A 15,658-nucleotide genomic window follows, 5' to 3' on the forward strand; every position below is an offset into this window, starting at 1 on the left:
GAAGAGGAGATGCATAGTATTTTTTCTTTCAGACAGAGCCTGTACTCTGAAGTATGCTCTCCTTGGGACATCTGGATCATTGTGTAAAGTAAATTTACGATAGTAAAAAGAAGCAAAATAATAAAAACAAGAAGGTGGGGATAAAAAGTAAAGTAGATGAATTAGTCACATTGTTTTTAAAGCATTTAGGTCAGAGTGTGTATTAAGAAATTTAAGATATCCCTTGCACTTTTGAAAGCAAAGCTGGATTTTTTAAGTGCCATTCACAGCCAGGATTTCTCCAGTATGACTCATAAGGACATTTTGCATCAGAATTACCCAGAGCAGTGAGTAAAAATGCAGATTCCAGGCTGGACCCCAGACTTCCTGAATCAGGATCTCTGGAGTAAACCTAAGGATCTGTATTTTTGACCAGTTCTTCACCTGGTTCTTAATATACTCTGACATTTGGGACCTGAGGACCTCAACCTCTACCTCATTTTCCGTAATTTATGAACATGGACATTTCTACCATTGTAAGATCTCATTTCAGCACAATTGAAGTAGCCAGAGACTATTCATTACCAGTCACTAAACCTTAAAACACAGAAGAACATTGGTAAGTGGCCTCAGATTAGTTCACTAAATGCTCCCATGAAATGAATGTATTAAATGGATACTTCAGACATTTGGAGCACCATTTGTTGCTTTGAAAGGTAACTGATTAAGATTTAAAGGTTCTGCTGACCTTTGTAGAAGACTTAAGGTTTAACATAAAAATCTATTAGATTATGAATATTGGTTCTAAGTCACTTACTGAAGTATATTTAAAATCAATAACTATTCTGTATCCCAAAATTTTCCTGCCTACATATGAGTAGTCACCACTACTGACTGCTCTCTCTTCACCCCTCCCCACCCACGTATATGTGGGTATCCATGTGCATACTCATGTACAAACATTCTTACATATGAGAATACAGAGCATTGAATCGAGGCTGGGGAAAAGGTGGAGCTTTAGCTTTTGACATAGTAATGATGACTTTCTCCTGGGTAATAGGAGCAATGTACAGCATTCAGTGTTCATCCGTTTCTACAAAAGACCTTATGCATATTCTATATGTCTATTCAATATTTCTTGATAACAGGCCCTGTTATAGACACAGGGAAGATTACAATGAAAAAAAAAAAAAGTCAAATCTCTGTTAATGTGAAATAGAGTTGAGGACAGTTAACTCTCTTAAGTCTAAGGGCCCCCAAACGATGAATTCATTGGTATGTGTCCAAAGACCCTACATCTTTTGGATAAATACTTATTAGCAGGTTTAGGATATTGATTTCAGGTGCCATGCCCTTTATTTCCTTTCATTCTATTCCCAGACGCTTCTGTCTTTTCCAATTAGGTACTGAAAAACATTAAATATAGATTCAGATAGTAATTTCATCTTAGAGTTTTACAGTTATAGCAATTATTTTAATAAAATAATTCTGGTTTCAGTATCATATCAATAAGCTGTCAATCATGACGTCAGAGAATCATTTGAACAACAGTGACAAAGAAGTTGATGAAGTTGATGCTGCCCTTTCAGACCTGGAGATTACTTTGGAAGGGGGTAAAACGTCAACAATTTTGGTAGGATGAATCTTTTTTTTTACCTATTAATTTAGCTTGAATTGATGCATTCCATTTTGTGGATTTAGGTTCAAAGTATTTGGGGGGTGGTGGAGAGAAATATTTAATGCTTTAGAGAGAGAAATCAGATGTTAATTTTTCAGGAACTTTGAGGAAAGTGGTGGTTTTGTTTTGAGACAGGGTCTTGCTCTGTTGCTCAGGCTGGAGTGCAGTGGTCACTGCATTCTCAAACTCCAGGGCTCAAGCCATTTCCTGCCTCAGCCTCCTGAGTAGCTGAGACTACAATCATGCACCACCACACCTGGCTAAATTTTTAATTTTTTTAGAGATGGGGTCTGACTGTGTTGTCTAGTCTGATCTCAAAGTCCTGGCCTTAAGCAGTGCTCCTGCCACCGCTGGGAAGTTTGTTTGTTTCTAAAGTAATAATGTATTCGTCTCTAGTGCATTCAACACAGTTAGAATATATCTAATACTCTAATACTCTGCAAATTCTTCTACAAGTGGTGAGAAGACATTTCTGCAGAGGAAAATAATCTCAAGTCATGGTAAAAATCCACTTAGTGATGTGCACATTTGAAATGTTACAAAAAGAAAAAAATAGATCTCGGGAAAACTGTGAAATGCTGGGTTTGGTTTTTAAGTATAGGGATTAGTTACTGCTGAAGAAACACTTTGGGCCTTTTACAGTGTGCAGATTTAGATGCAGCTAGTTTCAGCGGTATTAAAGATAACATTCTTATGAGTTGTATCAATCGCCATTTTGATGAAAATTTTGTTAACCTTTTATGCTATTTGAAAATGCCTTTGTACCAAGAATATGGTCCATAAGACCATGTAATGTGATTGTGTTAAAATCTTTATCATCTGTATTTTATGTCGTTCTGTTTATTAAGTAAGCTAGTTCTTGATATCAGATACCAAATGTTAGAAAGAATTTGAAATATTTAAAAAAAATAAAAAAGGATTTAACTCTCTCCTAGGGTGACATTACTTCCATTCCTGAACTTGCTGACTATATTAAAGTTTTCAAGTAAGTACAAAAAGAGGAGGGATTCCAAATATTAATGACTGTCAGTTTTATAGTCATGGTCACATTGAAACTAACTGTAAGTTTGACTAACACATCTACTGTAAACGGATTTACCAGTTAGGTGAACACCAAATTACCATGAGAGAAAATAACCACTTTTACGAAATTAAAATCACAATGCTCATTCTTTTATCAGATAAACATTTTTCTTTTAAAAAAAGATTGTGAAACCTAGATTGCATCATACAGATGCTGAAACAGTAATACAGTGGCACAGCCCCTCTGGGCCTCAGTTGGAAGCAGTACATAACGAACTGTGTTACTGCCAGCGATTATTTCCTCGTTCAGAGCGCAAGATTCTATTGAACTCTGTTCATTTGTTCATGGAACATTGTATATGAAGTTCTAGTATATCTGATCAAGATTTGTAAACACTCTATCCAGCTGCATTGCCCAGAATCAAGAGAGCTCGGCATTAAGGCAGAGAGGAAAAAAAGGAAAGGAGGTGACGTGGAAAATACTGTTTTCTACTATATAAGATAAAACTACTCTAGAATAAAACATTTACCGTAGCTGAACATAACAACAGTTCAAAATATGGAACATTTCTGAGATAAGGGCATGATTTCAGATGCCACTACCCTACCCTTTCTCCTTCCCCCTTGACACATTTCTCATCTACCTGCACCTTAAGGTCCTTACACACCCTCATGACTGCTCTGTCATCTTCCTTCTGTGTTTGACATTGGAGTGGCAAGTTAATGTCACCATTGGAATTTACCCTGGAGAAAGCAGCACTTCCCCCACTTTCAGTCCTGCCAGGTAAACTTGCATCTTTATAGAGGCCCCAAGGCAACTCTGCAGACACCCATAAACCTGCAGGTAATGACAGGATTTAGGAATCTTCCAATTACTGACATTTACTTCACCTTTCTTTTCCTGCCCTTCCCATGTGACCTCCTGGTCAGTGATAGATGTGATGACTACGGCTGCAGAATACTGGAACACAGGCACGCTGTTTGCGTGATCTTCTAGAGTAGATTGAGAAGGGAGGCTCACATCCAGTAACAGCAGCACTGACTCTAAGACACTGACGAAGGGGGATCGATGTCAGCATGTGTAAAACTTGACCCCAGACTTAATATTGTGAAACTTTGCTAATATAGCGTCAATAAAGTTACTTCAAAGTGATTTTGTTGTTAATTCTGTTTGATACATAGGCCAAAAAAGCTGACTTTGAAAGGTTACAAGCAATATTGGTGCACCTTCAAAGACACATCCATTTCTTGTTATAAGAGCAAAGAAGAATCCAGTGGCACGCCAGCTCATCAGATGAACCTCAGGGGTAAGGAGAGCCTGCCACGGCTGTTGATGGTGGCATCCCCATTGGCCTAATAGTCAATGAGCCACTTGCTGGGATAAACAGGTTTTTTAAAAATCAATTTCTTTACTCCTTTGGGTACTTTAAAAATGTTTAGATATGTCTTTTTTACATAGTACTTTTCACAGTTTTGAAGTATTCAATTCCAATAAATATTTCGTTGTAATCTGTTTATGCAGACCTGACCTGAAATGTATGACTCAACTTTTCTTTTTGTTTTTTGAGAGGGAGTCTTGCTCTGTTGCCCAGGCTGGAGTGCAGTGGCATGATCTTGGCTCACTGTTACTTCTGCCTCCTGGGTTCAAGCGATTTTCGTGCCTCAGCCTCCCCAGTAGCTGGGATTACAGGTGTACACCACCACACCCAGCTACAAGGTTTCATCATGTTGGCCAGTGTGGTCTCGAACACCTGGCTTCAATTGATCTGCCCACCTTAGCCTCCCAGAGTGCTGCGATTACATGTGTGAGCCACCACACCCAGCTGATTCTGCATTTCTAGCTTGTCAAGTAAGCGTATGTTGTCTTTCCAGCTTCAGCATTAAGGACATTTAGAGTTTCCTTATTCTGCAGGGACTGCCTCCTTGTCTGTTTTGGATTCTGCCTTATTTTCAGCCACGTTGTAGTCATCCCTGGGCTTTCATCTTCAACATCCTGCTCTTCCTCACCCTCCCTGATGACAGGCTGGTCCCACTCAGGGTCCTCAGCCTCTGAATTTTCCTGGCTCGCCAGTAGGGTCGCTGACACTTTCAGGGTTTGGGCAAGTCCTTCCCTTCCTCTTCCCCTTCCCCAACACCTCTTCCTCACACAGTTTTTTCTTTGCTCTCAGCCTGGCTTCTGAGGCCACTCCAGGATATTCCTCGGAGGCTTCTAGCTGACACCTTGAGTCTCCTTGGTTTCCTCTTGTCCTGTCTTTTCAAATCCAAAGCTATCTCAGAACTAGGGGCTGGTATTTGGGTTGCTCATTTCCTTTCCCTCAGGGCATTTGTGGCAGGCCTGCTTCCTACAGCCTGGGCTAAGCCTGGATGAAGGCTAAGCTATTGGCTTTGTTTTGGATTTTGTTTTTCCTTTTCTTCAGTAAGGTCTATGAGCTACAGCTTAATTTCCTATTTCATTGATTTCTTCTGTTGGTTCTTTGTACTTCTCCTTCACTTTTTTCATCTGATGATGGCCTGGCTCAGATGGTAGGCGAATTTCCTCTCCAGATTAGTCTGGTTCTTCTGCAGATAGATGGCATTCTGCTGCTGTGATTTCTTTGCAGAGCGTTAATGAGCCTCTCACTTGGGGTAATACTTTTCAATAAAATCACCTGTAGATACCACTTCCTCCAGAAAGCTGTATCCCCTGAGGACCACTCTCCCGTGAGCACACACCCTTGGCACCTGGCATGCCTTTTGGATGATACAGTCAATCGGCTGGCTCCTCACTGTCTGTTCCATAGTCCTCTTACTGTATCTTCCCTTAGAGCAAAGACTAAAAAACTAAAATACACTTTCTAGACTCATTTCCAGTGAGACTTAGATCCTAGTCAGATGCATTCATGGGAGACTTGAATTCGGAATAGAGTTAAGACACAGAAAATGAAAGGAAGGAGGTATTTCTAGGCGCTGGAGCTAACACCTGCAGCCATAGCCTCCTGGTTTCTCACCAGCTTGATAATAGCAAAGGTTGCACCACCCTTGGCAAGCCAGTTCAGAGTTATTTCTAGTGGCCCAGCCCATCTCTTCTTTGGGTACATTGTACATACACATATTTTTGTAGGTAAGGCCGTATATGCCTAACTCGAAGTACTCAGATGTGGACAACAGCACCAAGGAAAAGGGCTTCAGACTGATTTCACAAAAATGACTCCCAAAACAATTTCATTTAACACTTAAAACACAAAGGTGCTTTTCCTGATTCATATTTCTAAATTGTACTTGGTACCGTCGTGTATCATTTAACAGTAGCGATACATTCTGAGAAATGTGTCACCAGGCAATCTTGTCATTGTGGGAGTATTATGGAGTATGTGTACTTACACAAACCAAGATGGTATAGCTGACTGCACACCTAGGCTGTAGGGTATAGCCGACTGCACCCTAGGCGTATGGTTTAGCTGATTGCTCCTAGGCTACAACCTGTATAGCATTTTACTGTACTGAATACTGTAGACAACTGTAACACAGTAGTATTTGTTATCTAAACATATTTAAATCTAGAAAAGGTACAACTTGGATGAGCATGGTGGCTCATGCCTGTAATCCCAGCACTTTGGGAGGCCGAGGCTGGCGATCACCTGAGGTCGGAAGTTGGAGACCAACCTGACCAACCCGTCTCTACTAAAAATACAGAATTAGCCGGGCATGGTGGCACGTGCCAGTAATCCCAGCTACTTGGGAGGCTGAGGTAGGAGAATCGCTTGAACCTGGGAGGCAGAGGTTGCAGTGAGCCGAGATCACGCCATTGCACTCCAGCCTAGGCAACAAGAGTGAAATTCTGTCTCAAAAAAAAAAAAAAGGTACACTTGTATAAAGCAGTTTCCATGAATGGAGCTTGCAGGACTGGAAGTTGCTCTGGGTGTGAGTGGGTGGTGAGTGAAGGTGAAGGCCTAGGACATTACTATACACTACTGTAGACTTTATAAACACTGTATACTTAGGCTGCATGAAATTTATTTTAAAACTTCAGTAATTTTCTTTCTTCAAACCTTTGCTTACTGTAACTTTAGAAAAAACTTTTGCCGGGCGCGGTGGCTCACGCCTGTAATCCCAGCACTTTGGGAGGCCGAGGCGGGCGGATCACAAGGTCAGGAGATGGAGACCACGGTGAAACCCCGTCTCTACTAAAAATAGAAAAAATTAGCCGGGCGCGGTTGTGGGCGCCTGTAGTCCCAGCTACTCGGGAGGCTGAGGCAGGAGAATGGCGTGAACCCGGGAGGCGGAGCTTGCAGTGAGCCGAGATCGCGCCACTGCACTCCAGCCTGGGCGACAGAGCGAGACTCCGTCTCAAAAAAAAAAAAAAAAAGAACTTTTAACATCGTGACCCTTTTCTCATGACACTTAGCTTAAACATTGTACAGCTACACAAAAATATTTTCTTTATATTCTTATTCTATGTGCTTTTTTTATATTTAGATTTTTAATTTTTTTTAACCTTTTGTTAGCTTAAATCACAGGCACACACATTAGCCTAGACCTCCACGAGTTCCGGTTCATCATTATCACTGTCTTTCACCTCTGCATCCTGTCTCACTGGAAGGTCTTCAGGGGGAGTAACAAGCATGGAGCTGTCATTTCCTCTGGTAACAATGCCTTCTTCTGGAATCCCCCTGAAGACCTGTCTGAGGCTGTTTTACAGTTAACTTTTTTATTTAAGTAGAAGTACATTGTAAAATAATGATAAAAAGAATAGCATAGTAAATACATAAACCAGTAACACAGTCATTTATCATTATCAGGTATTATGTACTATTTGTAATTGTACATGCTGCATTTTTCTGTGACTGGCAGCAGAATAGTTTTTACACAGATGTGAGCTATGATATTATGACAGCTACAGTGTCACTAGGCAGTAGGAATTTTTCAGTTCCATTATAGCCTTATGAAGGCACTGTCGCTGTCATATATGCAGTTTGTTGTTTACTGAAATGCTTTTATGCAGTGTATGACTGTATATCGTACATTAGGATAGATTTACTGTATTTCAACACAATGTTGAAATCTGTACCCTAGTACGTGAGCTCTGCCTAGTAGTCACTTAAACTGTTGCTTTTAAAGTTACACAAATTAAAAAAAAAAAAATAGAAAAACTCAGTCCTGGGTAGAGAATTGCTCTTCCCACATGTTGGAATTCTGTAATTTACCTGAAACTCTTAATTAGGCTCACTGCCTTCCTCCCTCAGTCACGGGCATTTCACTTTTGGGTGTCAGTCATTCTTTGCTGCCCTCAGGATCCACCGCAGCCTTCTCCTGCTTCCCTCTTCAGCGGCCCAGGACCAGCATAAATGATCACTGTTGACTTTGAGACTAGATCTGTCTTCTGGCCCCTGTTCTCACTGTCCCTGTTACATTTTAACCTTCTTTCTGTATAACTGAGAGGTCAAGTCCTGGCATGGAGATAATAAGTGTATAAGTTGTTCTCAGTTTTCATCCCGCTGTTCCCAAGTCCTCTGAAAGGACTCATCACACTGATCATCACACTCATCACGGGCACCACCACACTGATAACACCTTGACCAAGAATCAAATGGCCTAGATGCTGCTCTTCCACTAAACAAGCCCTGTGATTTTTGTTTCATTTTTTGAAACTGTGTTGTACATGCTTATCTCCAACTCTTGGGCTCAAGTGATCCTTCCACCTCAGCCTCCCGAGTAGCTGACACTGGAGGTGTACACCACTACACCTGGTTTAGATCTGTGATTTTGGGAAGATAGCATATCTGGGCCTATAATATCTTCTTCTGATAAATGAGAGTATTAGACTGGATGCCAAGGCTTCATAGAGATCTAAAATGCAAAGTTCTAAAAATTCATTTCAGCTAATACTAAGTGAACTTCTGTGCCACAAACTACTGGGTACTAGAGATACAAGGGAGAACCACTTACAGTCCCAATCCTCAAGGTGGTTTAGAGCATGTTGGGGAGATAAAATTGCAATTGGCGTAATAAATAGTACTTTGGAAAGTAAGGAAAGGAGCAAGGGGTAAGGGTGCTCTATAACTTAACCTTCAGTGAGGATGGAGAGACTTCATTGGGGATAGAGAGCCAGGCACAGTGGCACATGCCTGTAATTCCAGCTACTCAGGAGGCTGAGGTGGGAGCATCACTTGAGCCCAAGAGTTAAAGACCAACCTGGGCAACATAGCCAGACCCCATCTCAAAAAAAAAAAAAAAGCCTAAAGAAAAGCACCAGCAACTGCAGAGAGTTTTGTGCTGCTGGAATATAGAATTTAAGGGAAAGGATGAATACTTCCTTAATAGCTATTGAATGTGATTCCTGCTAACATGAGAGATAGTCGCAGAAGAAACTGGCAGACATTAGATGATAAAAATGGTAAGGAGATTGTTTTTTGAACTGGCAGCAGTGACATGTCACTGAAAATATTAACACAAAAATGACAAGATCCATATTTATACCAGTTACGGTGCAGAGGAGTCATTTTAGAGAGATGATAGTAATCCAAATTAAGATAATCAACATGAGATGAGAAAAGGGGCAGACTGAATAGATACTGAGGAAGTTTGGTCAATAGTCTGGGTGATTTATTTGGGAGGAGGTCGAAGTGGGGTCATTTTTCTGACTTGTGCATTGAGTGGATAGTGTGATACTGAGATAAGAATGTAGAGGAGCGAGCTGGGTTTGGGGGAAAACATGAGTTTAATGTGGGGATATTTTGAATTTGAGGTGCCTATGGGATATCTGTTTGGAACTAGCCTGTAGACATTGGGTTGGGGAAAGATGCACATGCTCCAGATGCTGATAGGATAGCAGTTGGCAGTAATGGTAAGTGCAGCCACTGGAATGGTGGTCTGTAAATGTGAGAAGACAAGATGAAGAACAGAACCCTGCAGATCACCCATGTTTAAGAGACAGGGCAGGTTAGAAGAACGGGACCTTGCAAAGGAAACAAAAAAAAACGCATAGGAAGACTGTGGCAATGAGGTATGATGAAAGCTAACATAAAAGTCATTTCAAAAGGACAGAGTAGTTAACAGTGTCCGATATTGTAGTAAAGTAAGGTAGTTAGGCCAGCATAGTATCTAGCCATGTGGTTCGTGACCTTGACAAGAACAAACTGAGTAGACGTCAGTGGTTTATTGAGTATAGAGCCAAAGTACAATCATTGAGAAGTAGATAAGAGATGGGCACGGTGGCTCATGCTAGTAATCTCAACATTTTGGGAGGCCAAGGCCAGTGGTGGATTGCTTGAGACCAGGAGTTTGAGAACAGCCTGGGCAACATGGTGAAACCGCTGTCTCTATTAAAAAAAAAGAGAGGAGACAAAGCTTTTTAATGAACCTTATCTATGACAAGGAAGGGGGAAAGAGGTAACAGAAAAGGGAGGTATGTTGTGGTATAAGATGGGAGAGATTCGAGGAAATTAAATGCTGATGGAAATGTGGCAGTAGGAAGAAGGAAATCTGGTGTCTGAGAGAGAGGATCTCGGTGGTGGAGCAGGGTTCCTGGGATGGTAATGAACTCAGCCCACTTGGATAGGAAAGCTGGAGGATGAGGGATGCCTCTCGCACTGTGTGGAAGCAAGGACAGCTCAGTTTATCTTCTAGGGTGGCAGGAAATGGATGGACTTAACTTCTGGTGGCTTTCATTTTCTTGGAGACATAAGAGGTGGAGTTGTCCCTTGAGACTAAGTGACATTGTAGGATGTCTGAGAAGATTTGAAGTAGGCATTGTTGAAAATGTCTGTATAAGCACAGAAGGATGCAAGCATAAAGGGCCCAGTTGAGGTTGGTATCCATGAATCTCCAGTGAAACCTTTTTTACTTGCTCCTTCCCGCCTTGCAGTGCTAAGCAGCCTGAGTATAGGCAAGGAAAAGATAGAGGGATTTATTTACCTAGGGGGCAGATTTTACTAGGAGAATGTATAATGTGAAGACAGTGAGTCTCGGCCGTTGGAGTTGATGTCCAGTGAATGTGGTCCAGGCTGGATTGGGAAGGAGGGAGCTGTTGCTTCCTTCTGTTGCTGTTGGGGAGAAAGTGGAGGGGTTTCAGGATAGGGTTCCTGAAAGAGTTTGATGAGAGTTAGGATTAGAGATTGTGATCAGAATCGGCTGTTTGCATTTCACCTTTCAGAAGTACACTAATTGGGTAACTGAGGAAGTCCAGTGGTTGCCGTGGAAGTAGGTAGCTGAGGTGGCATGGAATGGGTGTTTGAGATGTGGCCCAGTGTAGGCCTCTGAGCCTACACTAGTGCCTGAGTTACCACCCACTTTGTCTCTCCCTGTTTAGTTTTCTTGTTTTTTTAAAAGAGGCCTAATTATTATGGAATTGTATACGTAAATCCTCTTGAATTATAAATGATACTTGTGCAAAAGATTGTGTACTTTCAAACAACTGTTTCAACTTTGCACGTTTAACAGTTTGTCACACACGTTCTCATCATTCTAAAGCCTGTATAAAAGGAGATATAAAAGAAGACATTTGTGTGTAGAAATATTTTAAAAAGAAAACAAAGGGCAGGGGGGAATCTACCAAATTCATGGTACGAGTTGCTAGGGAGGAGAATAAAGAGGGCCTCTCCTTTATTTAAAGTGTTTTTATTTAATACTAAAATATTTATGTAGAGGGGGAAAATGACAGTTTTAACATTTGTTCTTCTGGATATGGAGTGTGTATGATCTTCTTATGTTCTGTGCCAAGAGGAATTGAAAAGGCAAGCCCTACTAACAGTTTAAAATTTTCCTCATCGAGCCTATTGCATGATCGTATGACACTGTGCTTTGTTCATGTCATTCTCAGACAATTGGAATAAGCTTTAGGAAGCTTCGACATGTGTATTATCTTATTTATCCTTTTTTTTTTTTTTTTTTTTTTTTGAGACGGAGTCTCGCTCTGTCGCCCAGGCTGGAGTGCAGTGGCGCAATCTCGGCTCACTGCAAGCTCCGCCTCCCGGGTTCCCGCCATTCTCCTGCCTCAGCCTCCCGAGTAGCTGGGACTACAGGCGCCCGCCCCTGCGCGCGGCTAATTTTTTCTATTTTTAGTAGAGACGGGGTTTCACCATGGTCTCGATCTCCTGACCTTGTGATCCGCCCACCTCGGCCTCCCAAAGTGCTGGGATTATAGGCGTGAGCCACCACGCCCGGCCTATCTTATTTATCCTTAAATCATCCCTGTGAGGTAGAGTTCAAGGTCAGGAAATGTAGACTTAGATAAGTTAAATGGCCCATAATTATTAATAAGTGACAAAGAAAAGTCTGGAACCCACGTCTCTCTGCAGAGCTCTACGTTGCTGTATTTATTATACTGTTACTACTTGTTTATGCCATCACCTAACACCTAGTTCAGTAAATCTGCACTGCCTTCTGTAAAGCCTCCTACAAAGTGAAATTCTGAATAGAGTTTTTGTTTGTTTTTTTGTTTGTTTGTTTAAGAGACAGTTTTGCTTTTGTTGCCCAGGCTGGAGTGCAACGGCACGATCTCAGCTCACTGCAGCCTCCACCTGCCGGGTTCAAGCGATTCTCCTGCTTCAGCCTCCCAAGTAGCTGGGATTACAGGTGTCCACCGTCATGCCTGGCTAATTTTTTGTTTGTTTTTGTTTTGTTTTGTTTGAGACGGAGTCTCGCTCTGTCGCCCAGGCTGGAGTGCAGTGGCGCATCTCCGCTCACTGCAGGCTCCCCCTCCCAGGTTCACGCCATTCTGCCTCTGCCTCCCGAGTAGCTGGGACTACAGGTGCCCGCTAAGTTTTTTGTAGTTTTAGTAAAGATGGGGTTTCATCGTGTGTTAGCCAGGATGGTCTCCATCTCCTGACCTCAGTCATTTTTTGTACTCAGTGGAGACATGGTTTCACCATTTGGTCAGCTGGTCTCAAACTCCTGACCTCAGGTGATCCACCCACCTCGGCCTCCCAAAGGGCTGGGATTACAGGCATGAGCCACCATGCCCGGCTTATTTTCATTCCAGCTTCCCAAGCAAATGTGTATATTACCTTCTGCAGCAGATGCCTTCATAAAATACTATGGCAAAATCCAACATGTTAAGATGCCACAAAATGAGAGCTGCTTATATTGACTTGAGATTTCTTAAAAGTAAATTTAGCCATTTTGATAATTAAAAATTTTTTGTTACAGGATGTGAAGTTACCCCAGATGTAAACATTTCAGGCCAAAAATTTAACATTAAACTCCTGATTCCAGTTGCAGAGGGCATGAATGAAATCTGGCTTCGTTGTGACAATGTAAGTCTTTCAGTTAAAAATACACTTCAATTTTCTTGGATTTCTAAATGAGTTGACCAGTCATCCTTATATTTTATACTTGAAAGACCTGTCTCGTGATACACTGCACACATCAGTATTTCTTTTCTCCAGGAAAAACAGTATGCACATTGGATGGCAGCCTGCAGATTAGCCTCCAAAGGCAAGACCATGGCGGACAGTTCTTACAACTTAGAAGTTCAAAATATTCTTTCCTTTCTGAAGATGCAGCATTTAAACCCAGATCCTCAGTTAATACCAGAGCAGATCACGACTGATATAAATCCTGAATGTTTGGTGTCTCCCCGCTATCTAAAAAAGTATAAGAACAAGCAGGTACTTGCTTCATTTTACTTCATCTGTTTTCTGCTGGTTTGTTCTTATAATTTTATACATAACCTTGTTTTTCCCCTCTTAAACAAAACTTTTTAGTCTTAATATTATGTCAGGTGGTTAGAATATAAAATACAGATAAGAGTATCCCTAATTGGAACTTCTGAAATCCTACAAAATCTGAAACTTTTTGAGTGCCAACATGACTCTCAAATGCTCATTGGCACATTTTGGATTTCAGATTTGGGATCCTCAACCGGTAAGTGTAATACAAATATTCCAAAATCCAAAAATATCTGAAACCCAAAAGACTTCTGGTCCCAAGAATTTTGGATAATGGATATTCAACCTGTAGGAAATAAAGTAACCTTTAGTCAAGTTTAAATTGGTCATTTAAAACAAATCTTTATCATTTTAATAAGGAGGCAGAATAGTTGAGAACTTACTCTAAACAACTTGCAGAAATCATTCTGTTAACATGATGATGTTCTTTCAGACATTTTAGGGAATTGAATATGGTCTCAATGCTTTGCGTTCCTTAATTTATTTAATTTTATTCCTTATATAATTAAGTAAATGTGACGTAAAGTGCAGCCAGCATTTCCCAACAAAATTCATAATACCAACTATTGTTGAAATGGGCTTTTCCAACTTTAGAATGAAACTTTACAAGAGTACATTTTTAGCTGTGTCTTTTCTTAACATTATCAGTCAGAACCTAACCAAAATTTTATACATAGTTACACAGTTTGGTAAATTTTCATTGAAATTTGCTTTTGTCCACTCTGTTTAGAATTCTTTTCTTTGGAAATTAATACCATAAAAGGGTTGCTACTTAGGAAAATGGTTCTTTGGTACAACATAAAAGTCCTTTACAGGGGAATTTCACTTGGGATAGGCCCTGGTATTCCCTGCACCCAACATCATGCCATAAAAGGAAAAGGCTTCAATTTGGGGGTGGGGGGGATGAAGACCTTTAAAATAAATATTTTGTTTTTATCTAATTGTGCTTTAATCTTTGTTAAGGAGTAATTTTAAAACATACTGAAAAGGCTCAATGAAATGCCCAGAACACTTATTAATTCCTTAACTTTAAATATAATATTGATTATATGGGTCTGAAATTATTTCTACCTAAATGTTCAGAGGTTTTAATCACAGAGTATTTGTCTTTAAGTCTCAGAGGTTGTGTAAGCCTAGAAATTGTTTATCCCATGGTCATATGATGTGGGAGTAGTAAGGAATGGAGGAAATGCTGCCCTGGGGAACTGTGTGGAATGTAGATTGTAAGTTAAAAAGGGAAAGTAAAGCAAGTGCTAATTTCATTTTTCATATTCGTAGTTATTTCATTTTAAAATTATACAGAATCTTGTTTCTAAAAGTGAATATATTTGCCTTCAAAGGCAATAAGTAATTTCAAACCTGACCAGTTTTATCATTTCACAGTAAGGTATCAGGGAGATAGACGAGCTTAAACGAGAACTGCCACACATTATTTTCACTGTCAACTATTTGTTTTCTCAGAAGCCTTTTAAATGATAGTTCTTGACTAGAAACTATCAACTGAAAATTCTCCTGAGAACAAAGATGAGGATTCATCTTTAACTGACAGGAGGACAGTTTGTGTGTGGTCCATGGTTAAAGATCCTTCTGGCCTTGCCTTTCATGTTGCCATCTAATCAAATGCACATTTTTAACCCTACTTTCTCTCACCAGAGTGATAGGTTAGGTTTTTGGTGTGTATTTTGTTATTTTTGAGGCAGAGTCTTGCCCTGTCTCCCAGGCTGGAGTGCGGTGGCACCATCATAGCTCAAGCTCACTGCAGCCTCCATCTTCCAGGCTCAAGCAATCCTCCTACCTCAGCCTCCCTAGTAACTAGAACCACAGGCACACACTGCCACTCCAGGCTAATTTTTGTATTTTTTGTAGAGACGAGCTCTCGCTATGTTGCTTAGGCTGGTCTCAAACTCTTGAGCTCAAGTGATCCGCCTGCCTTGGCCTCCCAAAGCACTGGGATTACAGGCGTGAGCCACCACACTTTGCTGGAATAGACTTACAAATTGTTGGCCAGGCACAGTGGCTCACGCCTGTAATCCCAGCACTTTGAGAGGCCGAGGCAGGCGGATCACTTGAGGTCAAGAGTTTGAGACCAGCCTGGCCAACATGGTGAAACCCCATCTCTACTAAAAATACAAAAATTAGCCAGGCATGGTGGTGTGCATGCCTATAATGCCAGCTACTGGGGAGGCTGAGGCAGGAGAATCGCCTGTACCTGGGAGGCGGAGGTTGCAGTGAGCCATCACACTCCAGCCTGGGCAATAAGAGTGAAACTCTGTCTCAGGAAAAAAAGAAAATTGTTTCCAGATATTACTGCCCTGGCGCCTAGTAAGTAGTG

General features: G+C 41.0%; 1 protein-coding gene and 1 long non-coding RNA gene across 8 annotated transcripts in view; one reads left to right on the top strand and one right to left on the bottom strand.

Moving 5' to 3' along the window:
* LOC105481933 (FERM domain containing kindlin 2) overlaps nt 1-15,658 on the top strand; it is a 97,682-nt gene that overhangs the window by 76,979 nt on the left and 5,045 nt on the right. For all 7 annotated transcript variants that reach the window (XM_071100170.1, XM_071100171.1, XM_071100173.1 and 4 more), the window contains 5 exons: nt 1,478-1,612; nt 2,593-2,642; nt 3,863-3,987; nt 12,806-12,912; nt 13,045-13,266. In XM_071100170.1, the coding sequence (XP_070956271.1) occupies nt 1,478-1,612; nt 2,593-2,642; nt 3,863-3,987; nt 12,806-12,912; nt 13,045-13,266 (639 nt within the window). The remainder of the gene's footprint in view (nt 1-1,477; nt 1,613-2,592; nt 2,643-3,862; nt 3,988-12,805; nt 12,913-13,044; nt 13,267-15,658) is intronic.
* LOC112426669 (uncharacterized) overlaps nt 1-15,658 on the bottom strand; it is a 148,165-nt gene that overhangs the window by 56,269 nt on the left and 76,238 nt on the right. The window contains exon 2 of the long non-coding RNA XR_003018057.2: nt 7,864-8,106. This is a non-coding gene — a long non-coding RNA (uncharacterized lncRNA). The remainder of the gene's footprint in view (nt 1-7,863; nt 8,107-15,658) is intronic.

Source organism: Macaca nemestrina, chromosome 7 (assembly GCF_043159975.1).
Source record: "Macaca nemestrina isolate mMacNem1 chromosome 7, mMacNem.hap1, whole genome shotgun sequence".
NCBI classification, from domain to species: Eukaryota; Metazoa; Chordata; class Mammalia; order Primates; family Cercopithecidae; genus Macaca; species Macaca nemestrina.